The 24,955-nt window shown below is 51.5% G+C and overlaps 1 protein-coding gene across 3 annotated transcripts in view; it reads right to left on the bottom strand.

Moving 5' to 3' along the window:
- si:dkey-49n23.1 (semaphorin-3D) overlaps window positions 1-24,955 on the bottom strand; it is an 88,365-nt gene that overhangs the window by 44,501 nt on the left and 18,909 nt on the right. For 2 of the 3 annotated variants that reach the window (XM_035388899.1, XM_035388896.1), the window contains exon 2: window positions 5,762-5,990. In XM_035388899.1, coding sequence (XP_035244790.1) covers window positions 5,762-5,912 — 151 coding nt within the window. In that variant the 5' untranslated portion in view covers window positions 5,913-5,990. Of the gene's footprint in view, window positions 1-5,761; window positions 5,991-17,059; window positions 17,138-24,955 lie in introns of all 3 variants that reach the window. The other variant, XM_035388897.1, reaches the window with a different exon arrangement.

Raw genomic sequence — 24,955 nt, 5'->3', positions numbered from 1 at the left:
TGGACCCCCTGTTGCCTTCGTGAGATGCTGCAGTCGTTCACTACCCCCCCCCCCCCCCGACCCCCTCCAGTCCTTAAATTCTGCGCCAGAAACTGGATTCAGTACTAACACAGATTCTAAGACAGATATCCAGCTCTGTAGTCTTACCCTTGGCAGTTCCCTCATCCGATTTCGAAACATTCCAAGATGGCGCATTTTTGGAATTCATTAAGGAGCGTGGTCAAGGAAAAAAAATGTGATAACTCCATTGGTTTCCCTTTGTTATTCTCTTGTTTTTAAAGTGTTTTTAGGTTTTAATTAGTCTTTTAGTCGCTTACAACTGTGGCCATGTAAATCCCATTGAGACATCTTAAGTTTAAAGGGGCTACATAAATAAACAAGCTGGACTGCCTCCTGCACATAAGAAGCAGGGACCACAGGAGAGATGGCAGGAGCTCCGAATCTGCTGAGTGTTAAAGAATCTTCAGGCTCACAGAAAGAGAAAACACCCCTGGATGGAGATTTCCCATCACACAGTGGAGGTCAGAAGAAAGTGAATGAACAGAAAAGCAGAGATACTGAGTGGGCTGTGAGGTCCAACATGTGCAACACTTTATTAGCCCAACAGGTGGCTAGTAAGAGAAGGGGATGGAAGGAATGCCGAAGCGGAGTATCTGGTTTGGGTAAAGAATCTTTGCTCGAGTGCACAGCTGGGTAACCGAGAAGCAGACGGCGGAAAGCGGGGTGCGAGCGGAGAGAGGAAGATCAGCACCGCAAGCCGGGCTGCTCTGACCGCGGGAGCCCGGAACATTCTCTGCACCCGGCCCCTGGGACGCCTCTAATTAACGGCATTCCTTCCTCCGGAGCGCGGCTCTGTTCAGCGTCCAGAGTCCGGCGGGATTCATTAGTCTGACCTCCCCACATCCCCCCCCCCCCCCAGGATCAGCCAACCGCGTCGTCCCGAGCCCCCGCACGCCCGTCCCGCCCCGCCTCGTCACCACGGACACGCCCGCGTCACGCGGACAGAGGTCACCGCCTGACCCCGCCCCCGATGATGCGCCGCTTCTCACGAACCACGCCCCTGAAGACACTGTGTGCTTAACATCGTGCGCCGCCGCGGTGGTACAGCCAGCCAAATTATCGCAAAAACCATTTTTCTTCTGACAAGGGCAGGATATGGAATAAGTGTGCTATCATTTATATAGGAGGATGAGAAAACTGTGAGCCAGTGAAGCCAGGATGCTGGTATCTCTAAAGAACGTTTTAATAATTGCAGCTGTCTACACCATGATTAAGGGTGTAGGGCTGACGTGAAGTCATTCTCGTCTGCAGACCTGTTTGCCTTGGTCAGAGTCCACATTCGAGTGGAAATGTCTTCTTTAAACTAAGTAAACGTGTGAATCCCCCCGGGCGGGGAGCAGAGAGAGGCGAGGCCTCGGGCCTCGCGCGTTTCACCGCCGTCCGTCAGCGCGGCGTCTGGCTCTCGGGGTTAAACCAGCGGCAACGAGAGGAAGCCGACTCAATTCAAAGACAATAAAGCCATCGGTGCCGATTACGCGCGTCAGCTCAACTGGCGCGAGCGTCTGACGGCTAGCGGCCCCGCGGGGCACGCGCGAACTCGGCCGGGAACGCGGGGCACCTTCACAGGGCTGCGGGGTCCGCCGGAGGCCCCGGGCCAGAGCAGCACTTCAGCAGCTGGCCAAACCGATCCTGAGCCCGTGGACCGGCTCGTTTCAGGGCTCTAACGTGGCTGTCCGTGACCACATCTGGAGAAGTCCCCCCCCCCACCCCCCACCCCCCACCCCCCATCACTGTCGGGGTAAGTGCTGGGCCTCCTGAGCAAGTTCATTTTTTACCTTTCATCTCCTTTCTTCTTATATCAAATCAAATGATTTAATTAGTTTAGATTTGCGTAATTAATCAAATACAATTATCAATCAAGCAATTAGTTCATTTAAAGAATTGCATTCCATACGCAATCAAATATTTCCAGTAGTTAATGTTTTTAATTTGCCTTTGTTATGACTAGCATTGGTGTATGTGTGTTTATTTCAGGTTTATTTTAAAACAGTAGGGCATCTACATCCCTTGGTGTATTTTATACGGATGTCAAACATTTTGCATGACCTATAAACTATATGAAAAGTAAATAATGGTGTCACGCACTGCCTTGTACCTTCCCAATAAATGCAATAAATGTACCCACAGTCGCTCTGCCATTTTGAATGTAAATTTTGACAGCCTTCCCGCGGTTGGTTTCCCGCTGATCCCCGACGCCACGCGGATCGTCTTTCTCTCTCTGTTTGTCACGAGGGCGGGGGATGGCGGAAAAGCCCCCTGGCGCTGAAGGAGCCTCGCCCGGCTGGAGGAAGTTGCCCGGGTCCTGGGGTCAACGCTGTGACGTGGAGACCGAGAAACGGTCCCCCCTGGACCCCAGCCTGGACGCAATCAGTCATTCGCCCGTGAATCTGACCAGCGATTGAATAAACGTGCTCGCCGTCCTCTTCACAAGCGCGGTTCGCCATGGTCAGCAATCATCAGCGCTAGCTTGGCAGACAGCATTGTGAAAGAACACGAGTGTTAGCACTCAGGCCTTAAACACAGTTGCGGTTAATCAAGGGCAGATGTTGACTGAATTCAGGCGTCCACACTTGGGCTGAGGCCAGGAGACCTCCTCAGAGGGACAGAAGATGAAGTGCGTTCTGTCGCTGGTATCACCGGCACGGCTGTGCTCTCCCAGCAATCCCTGCTCTCTGCTCTCCGCGCTACGCTGTTTACAACGAAGAGAGTCAAACGTACACGCTTCGGGTGGGCCTGTTGCGTGCCAGCCTGGCTTATCCAGCAGGCGGTTTCCTGTCTTCTCTGCCTCCCACGGATGTTGGCTGTTCATTTGCAGTCAATTTAAAGACCTGCCAACTTCCCCAGTGCCTACTGCAGCAAAACTCAAAAGCTGCCTCTGAGATCATCAATGCTGCCTCTGTGTCCTGTTCAATAAGACACAGCGCTGATAGTGCCCTGTCCAATAAGACAGCGCTGATAGTGTCCTGTCCAATAAGACACCGTGCTGATTGTGCCCTGTCCAATAAGACACAGCGCTGATAGTGTCCTGTTCAATAAGACAGCGCTGATAGTGTCCTGTCCAATAAGACACAGCGCTGATAGTGTCCTGTCCAATAACACACCGCGCTGATTGAGCCCTGTCCAATAAGACACAGCGCTGATAGTGTCCTGTCCAATAAGACACAGCACTGATATTTTCCTGTCCAATAAGACAGCGCTGATATTGTCCTGTCCAATAAGACACCGTGCTGATAGTGTCCTGTCCAATAAGACACAGCGCTGATAGTGTCCTGTCCAATAACACACAGCGCTGACATTGTCCTGTCCAATAAGACACAGTGCTGATATTGTCCTGTCCAATAAGATACATTGCTGACATTGTCCTGTCCAATAAGACACAGTGCTGATATTGTCCTGTCCAATAAGACACAGCGCTGATAGTGCCCTGTCCAATAAGATACAGCGCTGATATTGTCCTGTCCAATAAGACACAGCGCTGATAGTGTCCTGTCCAATAAGACACAGCGCTGATATTGTCCTGTCCAATAACACACAGCGCTGATAGTGTCCTGTCCAATAAGACACCGTGCTGATTGTGCCCTGTCCAATAAGACACAGCGCTGATATTGTCCTGTCCAATAAGACACAGCGCTGATAGTGTCCTGTCCAATAAGACACAGCGCTGATATTGTCCTGTCCAATAAGACAGCGCTGATAGTGTCCTGTCCAATAAGACACAGCGCTGATATTGTCCTGTCCAATAAGACACAGTGCTGATAGTGTCCTGTCCAATAAGACACAGCGCTGATATTGTCCTGTCCAATAAGACACAGCGCTGATAGTGTCCTGTCCAATAAGACACAGCGCTGATATTGTCCTGTCCAATAAGACACAGCGCTGATATTGTCCTGTCCAATAAGACACAGCGCTGATAGTGCCCTGTCCAATAAGACACAGCGCTGATAGTGTCCTGTCCAATAAGACACAGCACTGATGAGTCTTTTTGAGGAAGGGCAAGAAGTTATGATAGGGTTACAGTCTCTGTGTGTTTGATGTTATTATTATGAGCAAGACAGATGGAATTGTGAGATGCTGTGGAATTGAAAACGTCTGTAAATGTAGTATTTGACTTCATGCTTGACCATTCAATATGTATACAAGCCATGTACACTCCATGCATGTGCACTCACACACACACACACACACACACACACGCACACACACACACACACTCTTCAGACCTTGGTAAAATAATTATTTGACGTACTTTAAACTTAGAAACATCCGTTCACTAGTATTCAGAACGACACGGTTTTTGAAAACATGATTGATTTTATTAGTAACATGTTCAGCTAAAAATGTGTGTGTATGGCCCAGGTCTGCCAGGCTCATAAATGAAAGCACGGCCGTGTTAAATTCTCTTTGAAGCATTCCACAGATAACCCCGCCAAAGGGCACCAGCCTTTGATTAGCTCAAAAGACAAAGCGCAGACTCTGCGGCCCTGCGGAGAGCCAAGGACACAGTGCACAGCCCCCAGCAGATGTACCTTCTCCTACACCAGTGGTTCTCAAACTCGGTCCTGGGGGACCCCTGTGGGACCCCTGTGTATGCTGGTTTTCATTCCAACTTCAACAGCAATCCCAGAATTTTAACAAGCTGTTAATTTTTCTTAATTAGGTGCTTTACATGTTTTAGAGCTGGGGTTCCAGAAAGGGCCAGTGTGGGTGCACACGCCTGATTCTGCTAATCAATCACTAGAGTCATTGCTGAGCACCTTGATTAGTCGAATCAGGTGTGTGCACCCACACTGGCCCTTTCTGGATAAGACTGGGGACCCCAGCTCTAAAACATGAAAAGCACCTAATTAAGAAAAATTAACAGCTTGTTAAAATTCTGGGATTGCTGTTGAGGTTGGAATGAAAACCAGCATACACAGCGGTCCCCCAGGACCGAGTTTGAGACCACTGTCCTATACCATACCACTATGCTCAACACGTCTTCTGCTGTTAATTAGCCCAATCATCTATTCAATTTGATTATTGGATTTATCTGTCATTTTCAATATAAGTCCAAAGCTAAGCTGCAGGCTGCACATGCATCTTGAAACTGTTTAATTGTGCTCTGACAAACTGCAAGACTAAATCTGCACTGCTATAAACACTGGTTTAGAAAAATGATGCTGGCAAAAAAAGATTTATACAAAACTACCCCCCCCCCCCCCCCCAAAACTGGAGATGTGTACCTAATGAATCCCTTCAGTAAATATTATAATAAATAACCCATAAAATTGTGCAGAATATGTATTATGATTCTGTGTGGCTCTCCTGAGCCCTCTGGGCCTTGGGTGGGAGGGGCCTACCTGTGTGTGAGAGCTGGGGGATGCTGTGGCCCCAGGGGGCTTACCTGTGTGAGAGAGCTGGGGGATGCTGTGGCCCCAGGGGGCCTACCTGTGTGAGAGAGCTGGGGGATGCTGTGGTCTCAGGGGGCCTACCTGCGTGTGAGAGCGGGGGGATGCTGTGGCCCCAGGGGACCTAGCTGCGTGTGAGAGAGCTGGGGGATGCTGTGGTCTCAGGGGGCCTACCTGCGAGTGAGAGCCGGGGGATGCTGTGGCCCCAGGGGGCCTACCTGTGTATGAGAGCCGGGGGGAGCTGTGGCCCTTGGGGGCCTACCTATGTGTGAGAGCTGCAGCCAGAGGGGGAGCTGTGGCTCCAGGGGGCCTACCTGCGTGTGAGAGCTGCAGTCGAGGGGCGGTGTGGCCCCAGGGGCCCGATGCTTCGGCCAGGCACAGCAGTGAGAGGAGGGACAGCAGCATGCGGGCGCTCCCCAACCGCGGGGCCCCTCCCGGCTCCGCCATCCCCGCCATGTCCGTCATCCTCGGGTTCGAGCGTGTGGGACGTCCTCTCTGTCACATCACCCTCCGGCCCAGTGTCAGCCGCGTCTGAGGAAGCCCCTGCCAAAAACACGCAGGCTGGTGCTCAAATCCCATTGGCTGGAAAGAAGCCAAGCCCCACACCCGCCAAAACGTCAGGGGTTTTAGTTACGTTTTTAATTTGCCTTCGTTTAACCAGGTGAGTCTCACTGAGGTGTCTATCTCTTTTACAAGGGAGCCCTGGCCAGCAAAGCAACAAGCAGACAATACAACATAAAATACACTCCAAAACCACAGACAGCATATTACACATCACACACTCTCAAATAAAGCAGCTACAAACCTCCGTTTTTAAGGTCTGCAGAAGACATTTAAGAGGCTTGGCTCAAACGATCAATAACCTCTGCTAAAATGACTTCTCTGGAACCAGAGTTGATGTATTGCTTGCTGTTGGTGTATTTAACATAAACCCTGTGGCTCCTGAATAAGACTTTCTCCCTTGACATGCAAATGTAATGTGCAACATCTGTATATCATTTAACTTCAAGGCAATTTTTCAATCCAATATTCTGTGCCCCACTGTTTCGCAAGATATCAAATACATGGAAATCAATATGAATTTTCTCTCTCTATTTCTCTCCCCCTCTCTCTATCTTCATCTCTCTCTCTCTCTCTCTCTCTCTCTCTCTCGATGCTGGTATCCATCCCTGGGCACGTATCCAAACTGGTAGGCTCCTGTGACGATACGGCTACAATAACAACCCACTCAATCACACTTTATTACGCTGGCAGGCTGGAGAGATGTCCTAAGAGCTCTGCCCAAACAAGCGTCCCCGGGGGGCCAGCCGGCTTCCGGAGCGCACTCCGGACGCAGGTCAGGGCCGTCCGCGGGCGGCGGGTCGCGACAGGCGCCAGACCGCCGGGGTAAAGCGAGAGCCTCTTTCCCTCCGTCTCTCTCTCCGGTCCAGGACGCTTCGACCCGCGGAGGACGGAGACCGGCTCGCCACGTTCCGGAAGGACGACGCGGCGGAGTCGCCGCACGCCCCGCGCGTTCCGATCCCAGCGCGTCGAGCGGGAGAGCGGCGGGACGATGGCGCGGGTCGCTTCATTTGAGGGCTAACGCCCGGGGTCAGCGGCGAGGTGGAAGGGGCTGAAGCAGAGAGAGGCCGCAGACGCAGGTTTAAAAAGTGAGTTTACCGGACGCAGGTCGGACTCGAGACGGCGGCTCCGGGCGGCCGAGAGCAGGACTCTGACGCGGGAATCTCCGAGACGCTCGCTTCAGGTCAGGCGGGGGAAGAACGGTCCCCTGATGACCAACGGCTAATCGGCTCGGCCACCTTTGTTTTCTTTTCCGGCGCGAGGTCACACAAAGTCAACAGGCCGTGTGTGGGACTTCAAAGAGCCGACTCGCAGAGATTAAACCAAACCCAAACAAACACGCCGTCGCTGTGAGGAGGACAGAGCTGCAGTTTACCGGGACACACCACAGTAACGTCGTCTTTCACTATCAACAGCTTCCAACTCAGGAAAAATTAGATGTCTGAACGAATTCCACCCCCTCATAAAATTCCTTAAATAGGCACACAGTGAATGTACTCATTAAACTGAAATTGTTTCCATGGTCGGATATGTGCGTGTGTCTGACTGTGGAACTACACTACACAGAAAAAAACTCAAAATGGCTGGCACCGTTACAAAGTGCTTACAAATACATTTCCTAAGTCAAACAATTATTTGAAATGCTTTAACTCTTTAGATACCCGTAAAATGTATGTAGATCACTGACAATTATAAAATAAACATTAATTTTCAGAATGAAAATCTTCAATTATTACCAGCACCTGAAAAGTCAAAGTATTTCAAATGATTTTTTAACACAGGCCTGGTAAATTTAATCCCTACAAGTCACAATGAAACTCTAATGAACGTAATGAACTCTTTCAAAGCTAAAAGCTCAGCGTATCCTGGTGTTAATAAGCAATCACTTTTTAATCACTCATCTTTTTCACAAGATAAAACCCTGTAATTCTCGTCTTCTGAAGAAACTCCTCTCTATTAGAATATCCCATCATGCAGTGCGGTTGACCTTATCCATCATGACTCAGCCAAACCAGCAGTGAACTGAGCACAGCAGACGGATACGGATCGCATTCACACAGCGCAGAGAAACCAGCCGCTCTTCCGCGGACATTTCCCGCCCAAAGCTGTGGGAAAAACTATTTAAAATTCCAGCGCAGTTTATCCGCGCGGATCCTCACACGCAAACAGAAAGGCTGGCATCGCATCAAACCGCCAATGGGTTTACGGCCTTCCCTTCTGCAACACATTAAGCCTCCTCAAAATCGCCCGCCCCCCCCACCCCCCACCCGCACATTTCTGCTTGCCCCCCCTCCCCCCCATCCCTGGAAGGGGTCTGGACGTCGGCCGAGGCCTAGGTGGGCCGCCGAGGCCTGGCCGCAGGTGTGGGCGGGTCTTCGGAAAACACCGGAAGATTTTTGAGTTGATTGAGCTTTTCGAACCGCAGAGCGGTTGATCTTCCTGCGGAGCAAACGAAGGCTTGTTTTTGATGTATTGGCCGCACATGTGAAGACCACGCATGACTGACATAATCATATCAACAACACGATCGAATAGACGCCACCCCCGCCTATTTCAAAGCGCTCGAGTCATGATTTAATTTGCTTTTTTTAAACGCGGGTGACCGTGGTTACCAAATCCGGCTGGGATAGAAGCCAATTTACATAATAACCAGTTACCACAAAAAAAAAAAAACACTTGTGCGTTTTAGGTGAGCGTGATTTAGAAGGAATAACACAGACACGGCTGCAGTCGTCATGCGCAGCTCTCAGGAGGCTCGTGACCCCGTGAAGCTGCAGAGCGCTTAAGGAAGCGAGCGAAATGTCCCAGGTGCCTCAGCGCTGTAACAGAACAGCTCAGCTGCCCTAGAGTCCCAGGTCCCTCAGGGCCGAAACACAAGAGCTCAGCTGCCCTGGAGTCCCGGGGCCTCCCTCAGCGCTGTAACACAAGAGCTCAGCTGCCCTGGAGTCCCGGGGCCTCCCTCAGCGCTGTAACACAAGAGCTCAGCTGCCCTGGAGTCCCGGGGCCTCCCTCAGCGCTGTAACACAAGAGCTCAGCTGCCCTGGAGTCCCAGGTCCCTCAGGGCCGAAACACAAGAGCTCAGCTGCCCTGGAGTCCCGGGGCCTCCCTCAGCGCTGTAACACAAGAGCTCAGCTGCCCTGGAGTCCCAGGTCCCTCAGGGCCGAAACACAAGAGCTCAGCTGCCCTGGAGTCCCGGGGCCTTCCTCAGCGCTGGAACACAAGAGCTCAGCTGCCCTGGAGTCCCGGGGCCTCCCTCAGGGCCGAAACACAAGAGCTCAGCTGCCCTGGAGTCCTGGGGCCTCCCTCAGGGCCAAAGCAGCCCCGCAGGCCCTTCTGCCGGCCGGACTCCTCCAGAGACCCAGAGAAAAACCTTTAAGCATTAAAATGTTTTTTTAACACAATGCAAGTGTCTTGGGTGACAAAAATACTGCAGTGAAAATATTTTCAAAAATATAATTTATTATAACTTTTCATTTAATATAAATTAAAATAGAATTTATGTCCTTCATAGTGTTGGTTTGAGCACAGTGGTTCTTGAGATTAAGACCACAGACTCATGTCCCCAGGAGGGGACATAAAATGAATTGCTGGTTCGATTGCTTGGTGGTTATGGTAGCTTCAATATAAGAACACAGAAACAAATAAGGTGTGGGAAAAGGAGCCGGACTCCGACAGGAAGAGGAAGCGCTTCATATTCCGCCATTTCCCGCTGGCACGTCCATGCTGAGGTAAAAGGCAATGCCTGTTTGTGTACTGGAAATAACAGCTGGTCTCCATGGAAATGCCCCCCCCTCCCCCACATGCACACACACACACACACACACACACACACACACGCACACATGCACACACATACACACACACACACGCACGCACGCACGCACGCACGCACGCACGCACGCACGCACGCACACACACACACACACACATCTTATTTTTTGTCTTCTCTGTCATTTGGAAAAAAAGAATAAAAATTGCTCCAGGTGAAAAAGTTGAGGTCAGATGTAATGAAGGAGTGTGAAAGGAACAGGGGTGACATGATGTGTTTTCTTTTTACTTTGCTTTTTTTTGGAACTGACTCATAAAGACTGGGAGTATCCAAAAAGATGGAGATAGCCGTGTGTTCTGAGGAAGGGTGAGGCTGATTCAGTGTCTGTCGGTGGCTTTCTGAACGCCTATTTTTTCTCCTTTCCTTTGTCTTCTTTCCTCGTATGGAAGGTCAAACAGGTCCAAAAACATGTGAAATTGACATCTGGAATCACGTGTTGTCAACATGGGCGCATTCCAGTCACTTATTTTATTCGTCCTTTGTCTCCGAGGTCCTTGACTGACCCAGACATCGATCAAGGTGCGCCATCTTTGAGGACATTCCAACCTGTTAGTCGCTCCTTCGAGGAGCTAGGAGGCTCCCAAAGAATTCTTGAGCAAGGAAACACGAGTAAATCCTTTGCAGATGTATTTTTTAGGAAAGCACGACCTATAATGATTGACCTGTGGATCCATCTCCAATGAGCTGATGTTGGCAACGCGTGAATCCAGACTTTCACATTTTTTTTTAACAAGAAAGGAAAGGAAAGGAAGCAAGGCGGTAAAAACTAATGCATGCGGTGGGTTTTCAGACGGTGGTCCTGAGAGGATTATGGGAAACTGCTGCTTCTATGCACATCCTATGAAATATCCTTCACTATGGGATTCAGGACAAATGTGTTTTTTAAAAACAGAAAATTTTTTAAGAGTTATGAGACCCATAGTATCTCTGGGTTGCCCTGGTAATTGCAGCTGTCTGAAAGAGGACGGACCGTAGGGCTGAAATTAGCCCTAGGCCTCGATGCAGAATCCCTCCTCAGTTACTTTGACCTTTGACCTTCCGCTTCCATCTTCTCACGGAGAATTAGGGAGTGGCTCTTGCCCTAATATTAAGTTCATGTTTCAGACCAGGTATAAAACACAATAAGATATTTCGATGCATACCAGTGCACTGCTCTAACTGAACAGAAACACCTTTTGTGTCAGTTAATGGCTTTTTTCGTTATTAGGACAAGTTAAGAATTAAACAGCTTGTTTACACCCTGTTTAATGGACCTTCACACAGCCTGAGTCATAAACTCCGCAGCCAGAGTACGACAGGCCTTCCCAGGAGGGAATCAGCACAGAGGGGTGCAGGGGAATGCCCGCTGGTTATGAGACTGGATCAGCACAGAGGGGTGCAGTGAGACTGGATCAGCACAGAGAGGTGCAGTGAGACTGGATCAGCACAGAGGGGTGCAGTGAGACTGGATCAGCACAGAGGGGTGCAGTGAGACTGGATCAGCACAGAGGGGTGCAGTGAGACTGGATCAGCACAGAGGAGTGCAGTGAGACTGGATCAGCACACAGGGGTGCAGTGAGACTGGACCAGCACACAGGGGTGCAGTGAGACTGGATCAGCACAGAGGGGTGCAGTGAGACTGGACCAGCACACAGGGGTGCAGTGAGACTGGAGCAGCACACAGGGGTGCAGTGAGACTGGATCAGCACAGAGAGGTGCAGTGAGACTGGATCAGCACAGAGGGGTGCAGTGAGACTGGATCAGCACAGAGGGGTGCAGTGAGAGAGACTGGATCAGCACAGAGAGGTGCAGTGAGACTGGATCAGCACAGAGGAGTGCAGTGAGACTGGATCAGCACAGAGGGGTGCAGTGAGACTGGATCAGCACAGAGGGGTGCAGTGAGACTGGATCAGCACAGAGAGGTGCAGTGAGACTGGATCAGCACACAGGGGTGCAGTGAGACTGGATCAGCACAGAGGGGTGCAGTGAGACTGGAGCAGCACACAGGGGTGCAGTGAGACTGGATCAGCACAGAGAGGTGCAGTGAGACTGGATCAGCACAGAGGGGTGCAGTGAGACTGGATCAGCACAGAGGGGTGCAGTGAGACTGGATCAGCACAGAGGGGTGCAGTGAGACTGGATCAGCACAGAGTTGCCCCCTCCCCCCCTAAAAACTCCCCCCAGTCCGGCACAAAGACCTCTGACTGCACGTGCAGCTCACTCCTTCCCCTCAGCTACAGGCCTCAGGCTGGTTCTGCTGGGTCCACTGTCCTGAACACAGCGGGATACACAAAGAGTTTTGGGGTTCTGCTGGGTCCACTGTCCCTGCTCTCTGAACACAGTGGGGTACACAGAGAGTTTTGGGGTTCTGCTGGGTCCACAGTTCTGAACAAAGGGGTACACAAAGAGTTTTGGGGTTCTGCTGGGTCCACTGTCCCTGCTCTCTGAACACAGTGGGGTACACAGAGAGTTTTGGGGTTCTGCTGGGTCCACTGTCCTGAACACAGCGGGGTACACAGAGAGTTTCGGGGTTCTGCTGGGTCCACTGTCCTGAACACAGCGGGATACACAAAGAGTTTTGGGGTTCTGCTGGGTCCACTGTCCCTGCTCTCTGAACACAGTGGGGTACACAGAGAGTTTTGGGGTTCTGCTGGGTCCACAGTTCTGAACAAAGGGGTACACAAAGAGTTTTGGGGTTCTGCTGGGTCCACTGTCCCTGCTCTCTGAACACAGTGGGGTACACAGAGAGTTTTGGGGTTCTGCTGGGTCCACTGTCCTGAACACAGCGGGGTACACAGAGAGTTTCGGGGTTCTGCTGGGTCCACTGTCCTGAACACAGCGGGATACACAAAGAGTTTTGGGGTTCTGCTGGGTCCACTGTCCCTGCTCTCTGAACACAGTGGGGTACACAGAGAGTTTTGGGGTTCTGCTGGGTCCACAGTTCTGAACAAAGGGGTACACAAAGAGTTTTGGGGTTCTGCTGGGTCCACTGTCCCTGCTCTCTGAACACAGTGGGGTACACAGAGAGTTTTGGGGTTCTGCTGGGTCCACTGTCCTGAACACAGCGGGGTATACAGAGAGTTTCGGGGTTCTGCTGGATCCACTGTCCTGAACACAGCGGGGTACACAGAGAGTTTCGGGGTTCTGCTGGGTCCACTGTCCTGAACACAGCGGGATACACAAAGAGTTTTGGGGTTCTGCTGGGTCCACTGTCCCTGCTCTCTGAACACAGTGGGGTACACAGAGAGTTTTGGGGTTCTGCTGGGTCCACAGTTCTGAACAAAGGGGTACACAAAGAGTTTTGGGGTTCTGCTGGGTCCACTGTCCCTGCTCTCTGAACACAGTGGGGTACACAGAGAGTTTTGGGGTTCTGCTGGGTCCACTGTCCTGAACACAGCGGGGTATACAGAGAGTTTCGGGGTTCTGCTGGATCCACTGTCCTGAACACAGCGGGGTACACAGAGAGTTTCGGGGTTCTGCTGGGTCCACTGTCCCTGCTCTCTGAACAGAGGGTTTCAGGGGTCCCCCCCATCTTCTGCCCATAATGACTTCATTAGCCCAGTAATCAATTTGATTCAGTGTTTTGGACTGCGCATTTATCCCCAGTGGCAACGATTTACTGCGGTCCAATTTAAGTGAACCAGCAGTGGTGTGAACAGGTGTTCACAATAATAAGTCAGAATAATTAGTTGGAACAAAAATGCCTCTTACACAATGCCTCCCCCGGGATAATGCATCTCAGTCGCTGACTAAAGCAGAGACGTTAAACTCCAGGGCTGGAGGGCTGCAGTTTCTGCAGGTTTTTTATCGTTTCCTTTCAGTCAGCAGCCAATCGAGGACTCTGAAGGTGTGGGGACTACCTGTCAATCAGCTTTAAACGGGACTGAGAGCCAGCAGACGTGGTGGGACTGCAGGATGTGAGTTTCAGGCCCCTGTGTTGTTCTTCTGTTAATTGGGTATTGTAAATCGCCTGATTAGAAGTGACAGGGGGGCACGCTCATTTGGACCCATGCCAGCTTTACAATCTGAAAGGGGGGGGGGACGAGAGGGTGGGGGGGGGGGGGGGGGAGGGCGAGAAGGGGGGGGGATAGGGAGAGAGAAAGAGAAGGGGGAGGTTGATGGGGGGAGAAAGAGTGGGGCGAGAAGGGGGGGATAGGGAGAGAGAAAGAGAAGGGGGAGGTTGATGGGGAGAAAGAGAGGGAGGGAGAAAGAAAGAGAGAATGAGAGGGAGAGAGAGGGACTGGCAGAGAGACAGAGAAAGACAGAGCGAGAGAGGGAGAGAGAGGGACTGGGAGAGAGAGAGAGAGAGAGAGCTAGAGCGAGCGAGAGAGAGAGAGAGAGAGAGAGAGAGAGAGAGAGAGAGAGAGAGGGTAGAGTGAACCCCTCCTTTTTTTGTTTGCGTTGGTCTTGTGCTCCAGCATCATTAGTTTTATGGTGTGGGGCTGGCAGGGGTCTGAAAGGACACGCTCCGGCTGAAAGCTGCGGTAGAAACGGAATGAGAAACTGTTCACCTCAGGGGAGACGCTCTCAAACAACCCAGCACCCATCCACGAGGAGACGCTCTCAAACAACCCAGCACCCATCCACGAGGAGACGCTCTCAAACAACCCAGCACCCATCCACGAGGAGACGCTCTCAAACAACCCAGCACCCATCCACGAGGAGATGCTCTCAAACGACCCAGCGCCCATCCACAAGGAGACGCTCTCAAACGACCCAGCGCCCATTCACGAGGAGACGCTCTCAAACAACCCAGCACCCATTCACGAGGAGACGCTCTCAAACAACCCAGCACCCATCCACGAGGAGACACTCTCAAACAACCCAGCGCCCATCCATGAGACACTCTCAAAAGACCCAGCACCCATCCATGAGGAGACGCTCTCAAATGACCCAGCACCCATCCATGAGACACTCTCAAACGACCCAGCACATCCACAAGGAGACGCTCTCAAACGACCCAGCACATCCACAAGGAGACGCTCTCAAATGACCCAGCACCCATCCATGAGGAGATGCTCTCAAACGACCCAGCGCACATCCATGAGGAGACACTCTCAAACGACCCAGCACCCATCCATCATGGGAACAGCTGACAGCTAAACAAGAGGAAAGTGTCTGACGAAAATCCACAGAGACATGCTGTCCTTCTGTCTGGAGATGTTCTGTAGCACTTAGATTTATTATTCTGGAGATGAGTCCGAGAGCTCATATCCATACAGTTTTATCAGCAGATGGAACAGTTTTGAGATATCAAGGTTTAGAAAAGTATGTTCATGATAAGTACGTAAAAAATGATTGCAGGTGTCCAATGTGCTGAAAAAAAAGACATATTTTTACAAGAACCCTAAAAGCTGAAACTCTTCACAGAGCAAAGGCCAGGAGATCTTCAGGTGCAGAAGAGCAGATAAAGGTGGCGAAGCTCAGGTGAAGGTCCCAGGAGTAGCCATGTCATTTTCTGATGCGCAACGTGACCTCACAGAGACGAGATACGCGCTGTCCGCCAGACGTCACGCGTAACCAAGGAGACGCCACGTACGGACGCCAGGGCCACGCCTCCTGAGGCCTACAGATCTCCGAACGCATCACAGAACAGCAATCAGGCAAGAGCTCAGTGCTGCAGGACTGTACATGCAGGCGTTTAAAATCTGCTGTAGAGCAAAAAGACAGGCCAAAGAAGGAAGGAAGCGATTCAAAGCTAAACAAACGAGCCGTGGGTCTTATTTGGAGACGAGGAGAGGTTCCAGGTTCGAATGTGGGTGTGCTTCAGGAAAGAGCTTCACTCAACAGACATTTTCTGTCTTTTAGTTTTTTAGGCTCCCTTGTAAACTTCTGGTCTTATGGGTGGGGTGGGGTAGGGGGAAGGAGGCTATGTCAATCATCTTGGGATTACAGATGATAAATATCGTAGATAAACAGATCTGTGTGAAATAAAATGAAAATAAAACATTAAGTTGCAATCACCATCTCCCTCATTCTGTGGTCACAGATGATAAATATCGTAGATAAACAGATCGGTGTGAAATAAAATGAAAATAAAAGTTTAAATTGAGATTACCCCCTCCCTCCGCGGCCTCATAGGGGTCACACCTGGAGTGCTGAAGCAGGAAGATTGAGAGGACCCCCCCTTGCCCCCCGCCCCCTCCCCCCCCGCCAGGACAATAAAAGCAGCCCCTCCCCCCCGTTATCACCCCTGCACCCCCGGTGTCGCTCGCCCTTTGATGTGCGAACCTCCCCAGTCAGGAGGGTGTTTTGGGTGATGTGCCCTGGGGCTGGGGATGGGGGGCAGCCTGCTCACCCCCATGGCAGTGAAGCCCCCCTCTGATTCCCACAGGGCTCTGGGCAGCGACCCACAGCCCACAGTACCCCCCACCCCTCCCCCCAGCGCATACCAGACTCGCTGTACTCCACAGGCCCAGATACCCACGTCCGTCTGCTTGCGAACGGCAGGTCAGCCGAGCCTTTGAAAGGACCCAGCATCTCCATTAAGGAGAAACTGGATAGCCCGGCCTTTCCAAGAACAGAGGCAGCGGACAGTCTGCTTTTCTTTGTGGAGGAATAAAAGGTCTTGGCCTAAAGTTAGCGGTAAAGTTTAATGTTAAGCACTAAAAACGCGACAGAAGGGACAAAGCTTCCCAGCGGCTTCCTCCCCTGCTTATAAAAACAGGGCCCTGTTTGTTACACTTCTTTGGTTTATTTTTACAAGCTTCCGCTGGTCTCAGTGTTTACCGCCATTTTCCTGACCACGCTGCTGCTCCCTCCGCTCTATTGTAGAGTCCGCCACCGTACAAGGGCAGTAAAAGAGAGGTGTGTGTGCGTGTATGTGTGTAAGAGAGTGTTTGTGAGAGAGAGTGTGTGTGTGTGTGTGTGTGTGTGTGAGCGTGTGTACGTGTGTGTGTCTGTGAGAGTGTGTGAGTGTGTGTGTGTGTCTGTGAGAGTTTGAGTGAGGATGTGTGTTTGTGTGTGTGTGTCTGTGTGAGAGTGTGTGTGAGTGTGTCTCTGTGAGAGTGTGAGTGAGAGTGAGATTGTGGGTCTCTGTGAGAGTGTGAGTGAGAGTGAGAGTGTGTGTGTGTCTCTGTGAGAGTGAGAGTGTGTGTGTGTGTGTCTCTGTGAGAGTCTGTGTGTGTCTCTGTGTGAGTGTGAGTGAGAGTGTGTGTGAGTGTGTCTCTGTGAGAGTGTGTGTGTCTCTATGAGAGTGAGAGTGAGAGTGTGTGTGAGTGTTCCTGTGCGCTCTGTAACTCACTTATACTCCTGTTAAATCACGAGCAGATCCTGCTCTTTCTGAAGCGCTGCCTGCCGCTGCGTTTATGGCTGAGTGCACCTGTGTGGAGTAAAGGCAACATGTGCAGATCTGTTATATCTGTCTCTACGCCAAGCTCATTTTTCAATCCCACATTCCATGCACCTGCCCCACCATTTCTCAACATATCGAATTATATGGGAATCAATCTGAGGCACACCTTCCGCCCCCTCCCCCTCCTCTCTCTCCCTCTCTCTCGCACCAAAGATCCACACTTTAACACTCAGCCTCCTAAACTCACATTTTTAGGACTGATGGCGAATCAAAATGAAAAATGAGCGACAACAATGTTTTTTTAAAATTTTAAATGTGGTTTTAAATCGCTGGACAGAAATGTGGGTCGGAGAGCTCATTACTGCAGTTCCCTTAATTAACCCTGGGTCTGCGTTTTCCACAGCTCGATTCTGGCTCTGCGACGTGTGCTTCCTTTCACAGGCAGCGGGCAGCCACCTCGCAATAACACACAGCACCACGCGAGGGGATGGAAAGCGAAGTATGATCCGCCCGTAATGTACTGATATACGCTCCCATAAGAAAACTCATAAAAGCAAAGTATGATCCGCCCGTAATGTACTGATATACGCTCCCATAAGAAAACTCATAAAAGCAAAGTATGATCCGCCCGTAATGTACTGATATACGCTCCCCTAAGAAAACATATTAAAGCAAAGTATGATCCGTCTGCAAAATACTCTCCCCTAAGAAAACATATTAAAGAAAAGTATGATCTGTCTGTAAAATACTCTCCCCTAAGAAAACATATTAAAGAAAAGTATGATCCGTCTGTAAAATACTCTCCCCTAAGAAAACATATTAAAGCAAAGTATGATCTGTCTGTAAAATACTCTCCCCTAAGAAAACATATTAAAGCAAAGTATGATCTGTCCATAAAATACGCTCCCATAAGAAAAGACATTAAAATGTCATTAAGCGCATGATGCATTCACCTCATATTAAACTGTCATTAATAAAACTGCTTTCATCTCCAAATGTACAAAGAAGTATAATCATCATCTAAACAGCATACACATTTGGAAGTTAAAATAAGTGAATTATTTAACATATGACACATATTTTGACACATATCCAAAACACCTTATATGAGAGAAATTTCCGAGATATTTATAATGAGAGAGAGGTTGAGACATTACGTTCGAGCAACTGAAAACCAATCATATCAATCAAACAGGCATTCCTGGTTTCCCTCCAAAATGAGCGCATTTTTGGCCTGTTTCTCTCGCCTCTTCAGAACCGATCGAGCGCATGTGAACTCCCACACTATAATGGCAGGCCTCGTGGTTGCCAGGTTTGCACACCCTTCAGCACGTCATGCCGATTACACGGCCGTGTCCTGGGGTCAGCCAGTCTGTGTTAGTCCCGTACTGAGAGGGGGGGCGGGACCAGAAGAGCCCCACAAAGCCCCAGCACAAGCAGCGAATTGTGGGGTGCGTCTGAGAGGGTTGGGGTGGGGGGGTCTGAGAGGGTGGGGTGCATCTGAAAGGGTGGGGGGGGCGGTCTGAGAGGGTGGAGGGGGGAGCTGAGAGGGTGGGGTGCGTCTGAGAGGGTGGGGGGGTCTGAGAGGGTGGAGGGGGGGTCTGAGAAGGTGGGGGGGTAGGGGGGTCTGAGGGGGTGGGCGGGGGTCTGGGGGGGAGGTCTGAGAAGGTGGGGGGTCTGAGAGGGTGGGTGGGGGCGAGGGTGGGGGTCTGGGGGGGGGTCTGAGAAGGTGGGGGGGGTCTGAGAGGGTGGAGGGGTCTGAGGGGGTGGAGGGGGGGGTCTGAGAAGGTGGGGGAGGGGTCTGAGAGGGTGGGTGGGGGGGTGGGGGCGAGGGTGGGGGTCTGAGAAGGTGGGGGGGGTCTGAGAACGTTCCTCTCTGCTAATCTGACAGCGGGCCATTCAGGAACGCTCGTTTGGTACTCTGGGGCGTCTGGTCCCCGAGCCAGTCCGCGGAATGACAGCTGCCATGTCCACAAAGCCCCCGCTGGAACCCGGCCCATTCTCCTCACCCTCTGGAGCCAACCAATGGAGGCTGTTCCCACTATTTTCCATCCATTCATTACCTAACCTGCTTATTCTGGGTCAGGGTCGTGGGCGGTGCTGAAGCCTATCCCAGCATGCATTTGGCAAGAGGCAGGAATACACCCCGGACAGTTTGCCAGTTCATTGCAAGGCACACACACTATTCACTCACACACTCATACCAAGGAGGAAATCCATGCGGACACGGGGAGAACACTTGCAAATTCAGGGGAGAACACAAAAAAGCAAGCTTTGAAGCCAAAACCTTCTTGCTGTGAAGCAACAGCACTACCCACTGCACCACCGTGCCGCACTGTTCACACTGTCATCGATTCTAAAATTCGATTTCTTAGGACCGGTATCTGGAACCTTCTGGGCAGCCGTAAGACAACATTATCTGACTGGACGAAGAAAGGCGGGGAAAGTTTGAGGCTTAAGTATTTGTATAAACCTCCTCATAGCCACACTCCGCCTAACACAGCACTGGCCTGAAGAGTTCCTGCCAACGACCAACACAAACAAACAGACGCTGCAGTCTGGACATTTTATAAACCACACTCTGGGCGCTTTATAAATCTCTCATCTGGCAGATGATATGTTTGCAAAATGTAGCAGCTAAGTTGTGAGGGGAGGGGGTGGCCTCCTCTCCTCTCCTCTCCTCTCCTCTCCTCTCTCTGTTACTGTCAAAGATGCAGCGCTCATCTTAAGATCAGAAAACGATGACGTTCGCTACGTTTATCGGTTTGAGGATAAAGTGTTTGCTCCTGAAATAGGAGAGGCACTGCAGCACACCGTGGAGCATCTCATCCAAACGCTCATATGTCTCCTGTCGAGCGCTAACCTCGCTAACGCACAGAGCCTCATATGTCTCCTGTTGAGCGCTAACCTCACTAACGCACAGAGCCTCATATGCCTCCTGTCGAGCGCTAACCTCACTAACGCACAGAGCCTCATATGTCTCCTGTCGAGCGCTAACCTCGCTAACGCACAGAGCCTCATATGCCTCCTGTCGAGCGCTAACCTCGCTAACGCACAGAACCTCATATGTCTCCTGTCGAGCGCTAACCTCGCTAACGCACAGAGCCTCATATGTCTCCTGTCCAGCGCTAACCTCGCTAACGCACAGAGCCTCATATGTCTCCTGTCGAGCGCTAACCTCACTAACGCACAGAGCCTCATATGTCTCCTGTCCAGCGCTAACCTCGCTAACGCACAGAGCCTCATATGTCTCCTGTCGAGCGCTAACCTCGCTAACTCACAGAGCCTCATATGTCTCCTGTCGAGCGCTAACCTCGCTAACGCACAGAGCCTCATATGTCTCCTGTCGAGCGCTAACCTCGCTAACGCACAGAGCCTCATATGCCTCCTGTCGAGCGCTAACCTCGCTAACGCACAGAACCTCATATGTCTCCTGTCGAGCGCTAACCTCGCTAACGCACAGAGCCTCATATGTCTCCTGTCCAGCGCTAACCTCGCTAACGCACAGAGCCTCATATGTCTCCTGTCGAGCGCTAACCTCGCTAACGCACAGAGCCTCATATGTCTCCTGTCGAGCGCTAACCTCGCTAACGCACAGAGCCTCATATGTCTCCTGTCGAGCGCTAACCTCGCTAACGCAGAGCCTCATATGTCTCCTGTCGAGCGCTAACCTCGCTAACGCACAGAGCCTCATATGCCTCCTGTTGAGCGCTAACCTCGCTAACGCACAGAGCCTCATATGTCTCCTGTCCAGCGCTAACCTCGCTAACGCACAGAGCCTCATATGCCTCCTGTCGAGCGCTAACCTCGCTAACGCACAGAGCCTCATATGTCTCCTGTCCAGCGCTAACCTCGCTAACGCACAGAGCCTCATATGTATCCTGTCCAGCGCTAACCTCGCTAACGCACAGAGCCTCATATGCCTCCTGTCGAGCGCTAACCTCGCTAACGCACAGAGCCTCATATGCCTCCTGTCCAGCGCTAACCTCGCTAACGCACAGAGCCTCATATGTCTCCTGTCGAGCGCTTACCTCGCTAACGCACAGAGCCTCATATGTCTCCTGTCCAGCGCTAACCTCGCTAACGCACAGAGCCTCATATGTCTCCTGTCCAGCGCTAACCTCGCTAACGCACAGAGCCTCATATGTCTCCTGTCCAGCGCTAACCTCGCTAACGCACAGAGCCTCATATGCCTCCTGTCGAGCGCTAACCTCGCTAACGCACAGAGCCTCATATGTCTAATGCTCGAAGCCGCGCGGAGAGAGGAAAAGGAAACAAGGAGACAGCAGACAGACAATACGCCGAGTTCCACCTCACTTACCCCCCCGACCTCGCGCCCCCACCTCACCCCCTCGCCGCCACGACACTGTACTCCATCCGCGCTGACGCCGAAGACAAACACAAACACAATGCTCGGGGGCGTGACACCCCCCCCCGTCTCCTTCCTCCGTGTCTCCACTGTGAGTCGGGATGACTCTGGTGTCTCTTATACTGTATGGAAAACCGTCCTCTCATGAAGACAGCCAGTCTAGACCTTCAGTTGCGCTTGTGCCTGTTTAGTCTAGGCAATGCGCAGACAAGCACACAGCAGCAGCTGAATCACAGCCCAGCTGGCTAAATATAACTATAGAGACATGTTTTCTGTAGGAAAACCAAAGTACAGGTACACAGTATTGGCTCGCCAAAATGAGAATGGGTTCCTTCAGCAGTAAACATGAAACCACAGCTTCATTCACACAAAAATAGGAAAAAGGTTCAAAAGACTACATTATCATTACCAGTTTGTATTGGCTGTTCCGATTGGTTGCCTGTCACAGACAGACTTGGCCTTGTGAGTATCCAGACTCCAAAATGAATATCATTCAGAAAACACAATACTGTGAAAATTGAGGCTAAATTTATGGTTTGCATCTGCCAATAGTGACTAGTCAGCACATGAGAGCACTACATATTTTAAGAAGACACCTACTCCGTTTGCAAACGCGTACAATACGTATGATTCATGCATTTAAATAAAGCTTTCATACAGATTTATAAATAGTTTGTGGAAAACGTTTTGCCTGCATTTTAAATAGAATGAATCCCTCAGGAAGGAGAAGCAGAAGAACAGAGTCCTCGATGGACTGCAGAATTCAGAGCAGAAGACACGCCCTAACCTCTGAAGCGTGTAGCGAACTTAAACACGGGGAGACACTCTGACCTCGGCTACCACCGTAACAATGGCTCATGGGTAAATCTATTACCGTACCACAATGCCGTGGGAAAAACCCCGCCCATCGCCCCGACGGGACCGAGAGATGAAGAACACGGCAGGCGGGAGAGGCCGGTGGGGCTGGCACCTCGTAGCACGAGCCCAGGTCGAGACGCGGGTTCGAGTGCTGCGTTTGTCAGAGCCGATAACTCACAACACCCTCAAAACACAGGCGTCGATTCTGCACAGTTTCAAACAGACAAACAATGCATAGCTCACGCTAGGTAAGCAAATCCCTGTTAGTGGGGAGGGCTGGACGTTGATGGTTCTGGATTGTATCTGGACTGACTGAGGCATTCTTCCTGCGTAGTTCATGCACAAACACAGCACACAGCACTGTGAACCTGCAATATCCTTGGCCTCGTTTCGCAAGTTCTGCCTCAGCAAGGGGTCCCACTGGCGTAACGGCTGAAGCCCTGTTTCAGAGTGACCCCACAGCCTGGAACGAATCCTGAGATGGAATGCTGATCGCGGATCATATCCATAACTTATACATTATGAACTGAAACTGATCCTGGACTATGGGCCTGCATTCATGAAGCTGATCCAGGGTCAGGATTGGCCTGTTCATATGCAGACATCATCAGTTTCATCTAAGATAAAAACTGACCCTAGATCAGCAGACCTGCTCCTCGGGCTTTCTGAATGAGGACCCCGAGGGTGTAGGTGTGGACCGTTTCCAGGAGATACCTGATTGGCCACAGCTTCACCTGGGGAGTGAGGACATCATTCCCCCATCACTGCCACACACTACAGCAGCTGCAAAGTCGCACACACTACAGCAGCTGCACAGTCACACACACTACAGCAGCTGCATAGCCCCACACACTACAGCAGCTGCACAGCCACACACTACAGCAGCTGCACAGTCACACACACTACAGCAGCTGCACAGTCACACACTACAGCAGCTGCACAGCCACACACTACAGCAGCTGCACAGCCAGCCACACACTACAGCAGCTGCACAGTCACACACACCACAGCAGCTGCACAGTCACACACTACAGCAGCTGCACAGTCACACCCTACAGCAGTTGCACAGTCACACACACTACAGCAGCTGCACAGCCCCACACTACAGCAGCTGCACAGCCCCACACTACAGCAGCTGCACAGTCACACACACTACAGCAGCTGCACAGTCACACACACTACAGCAGCTGCACAGCCACACACTGCAGCAGCTGCACAGTCACACACACTACAGCAGCTGCACAGCCACACACTGAAGCAGCTGCACAGTCACACACACTACAGCAGCTGCACAGCCACACACTGCAGCAGCTGCACAGTCACACACACTACAGCAGCTGCACAGTCACACACTACAGCAGCTGTACAGTCACACACTGCAGCAGCTGCACAGTCACACACTGCAGCAGCTGCAGTCACACACTACAGCAGCTGCACAGCCACACACTACAGCAGCTGCACAGTCACACACACTACAGCAGCTGCACAGTCACACACTACAGCAGCTGCACAGCCACACACTACAGCAGCTGCACAGCCACACACTACAGCAGCTGCACAGTCACACACTACAGCAGCTGCACAGTCACACACACTACAGCAGCTGCACAGCCTCACACACTACAGCAGCTGCACAGTCACACACACTACAGCAGCTGCACAGCCACACACACTACAGCAGCTGCACAGCCACACACTACAGCAGCTGCACAGTCACACACACTACAGCAGCTGCACAGTCACACACTACAGCAGCTGCACAGCCACACACTACAGCAGCTGCACAGCCACACACTACAGCAGCTGCACAGTCACACACTACAGCAGCTGCACAGTCACACACACTACAGCAGCTGCACAGCCACACACTACAGCAGCTGCACAGTCACACACTACAGCAGCTGCACAGCCCTACACACACTACAGCAGCTGCACAGTCACACACACTACAGCAGCTGCACAGTCACACACACTACAGCAGCTGCACAGTCACACACACTACAGCAGCTGCACAGTCACACACTACAGCAGCTGCACAGCCACACACAACTGCAGCTGCACAGTCACACACACTACAGCAGCTGCACAGTCACACACTACAGCAGCTGCACAGTCACACACTACAGCAGCTGCACAGCCACACACAACTGCAGCTGCACAGTCACACACACACTACAGCAGCTGCACAGTCACACACTACAGCAGCTGCACAGTCACACACACTACAGCAGCTGCACAGTCACACACACTACAGCAGCTGCACAGTCACACACTACAGCAGCTGCACAGCCACACACAACTGCAGCTGCACAGTCACACACACTACAGCAGCTGCACAGTCACACACTACAGCAGCTGCACAGTCACACACTACAGCAGCTGCACAGCCACACACAACTGCAGCTGCACAGTCACACACACACTACAGCAGCTGCACAGTCACACACTACAGCAGCTGCACAGTCACACACACTACAGCAGCTGCACAGCCACACACTACAGCAGCTGCACAGTCACACACACTACAGCAGCTGCACAGTCACACACACTACAGCAGCTGCACAGCCACACACTGAAGCAGCTGCACAGTCACACACACTACAGCAGCTGCACAGTCA

The sequence above is a fragment of the Anguilla anguilla genome, chromosome 13 (genome assembly GCF_013347855.1).
Source record: "Anguilla anguilla isolate fAngAng1 chromosome 13, fAngAng1.pri, whole genome shotgun sequence".
NCBI lineage: Eukaryota > Metazoa > Chordata > Actinopteri > Anguilliformes > Anguillidae > Anguilla > Anguilla anguilla.
Note: the sequence above shows the minus strand (reverse complement) of the source record. Positions and strands in the feature narration are given on the sequence as shown.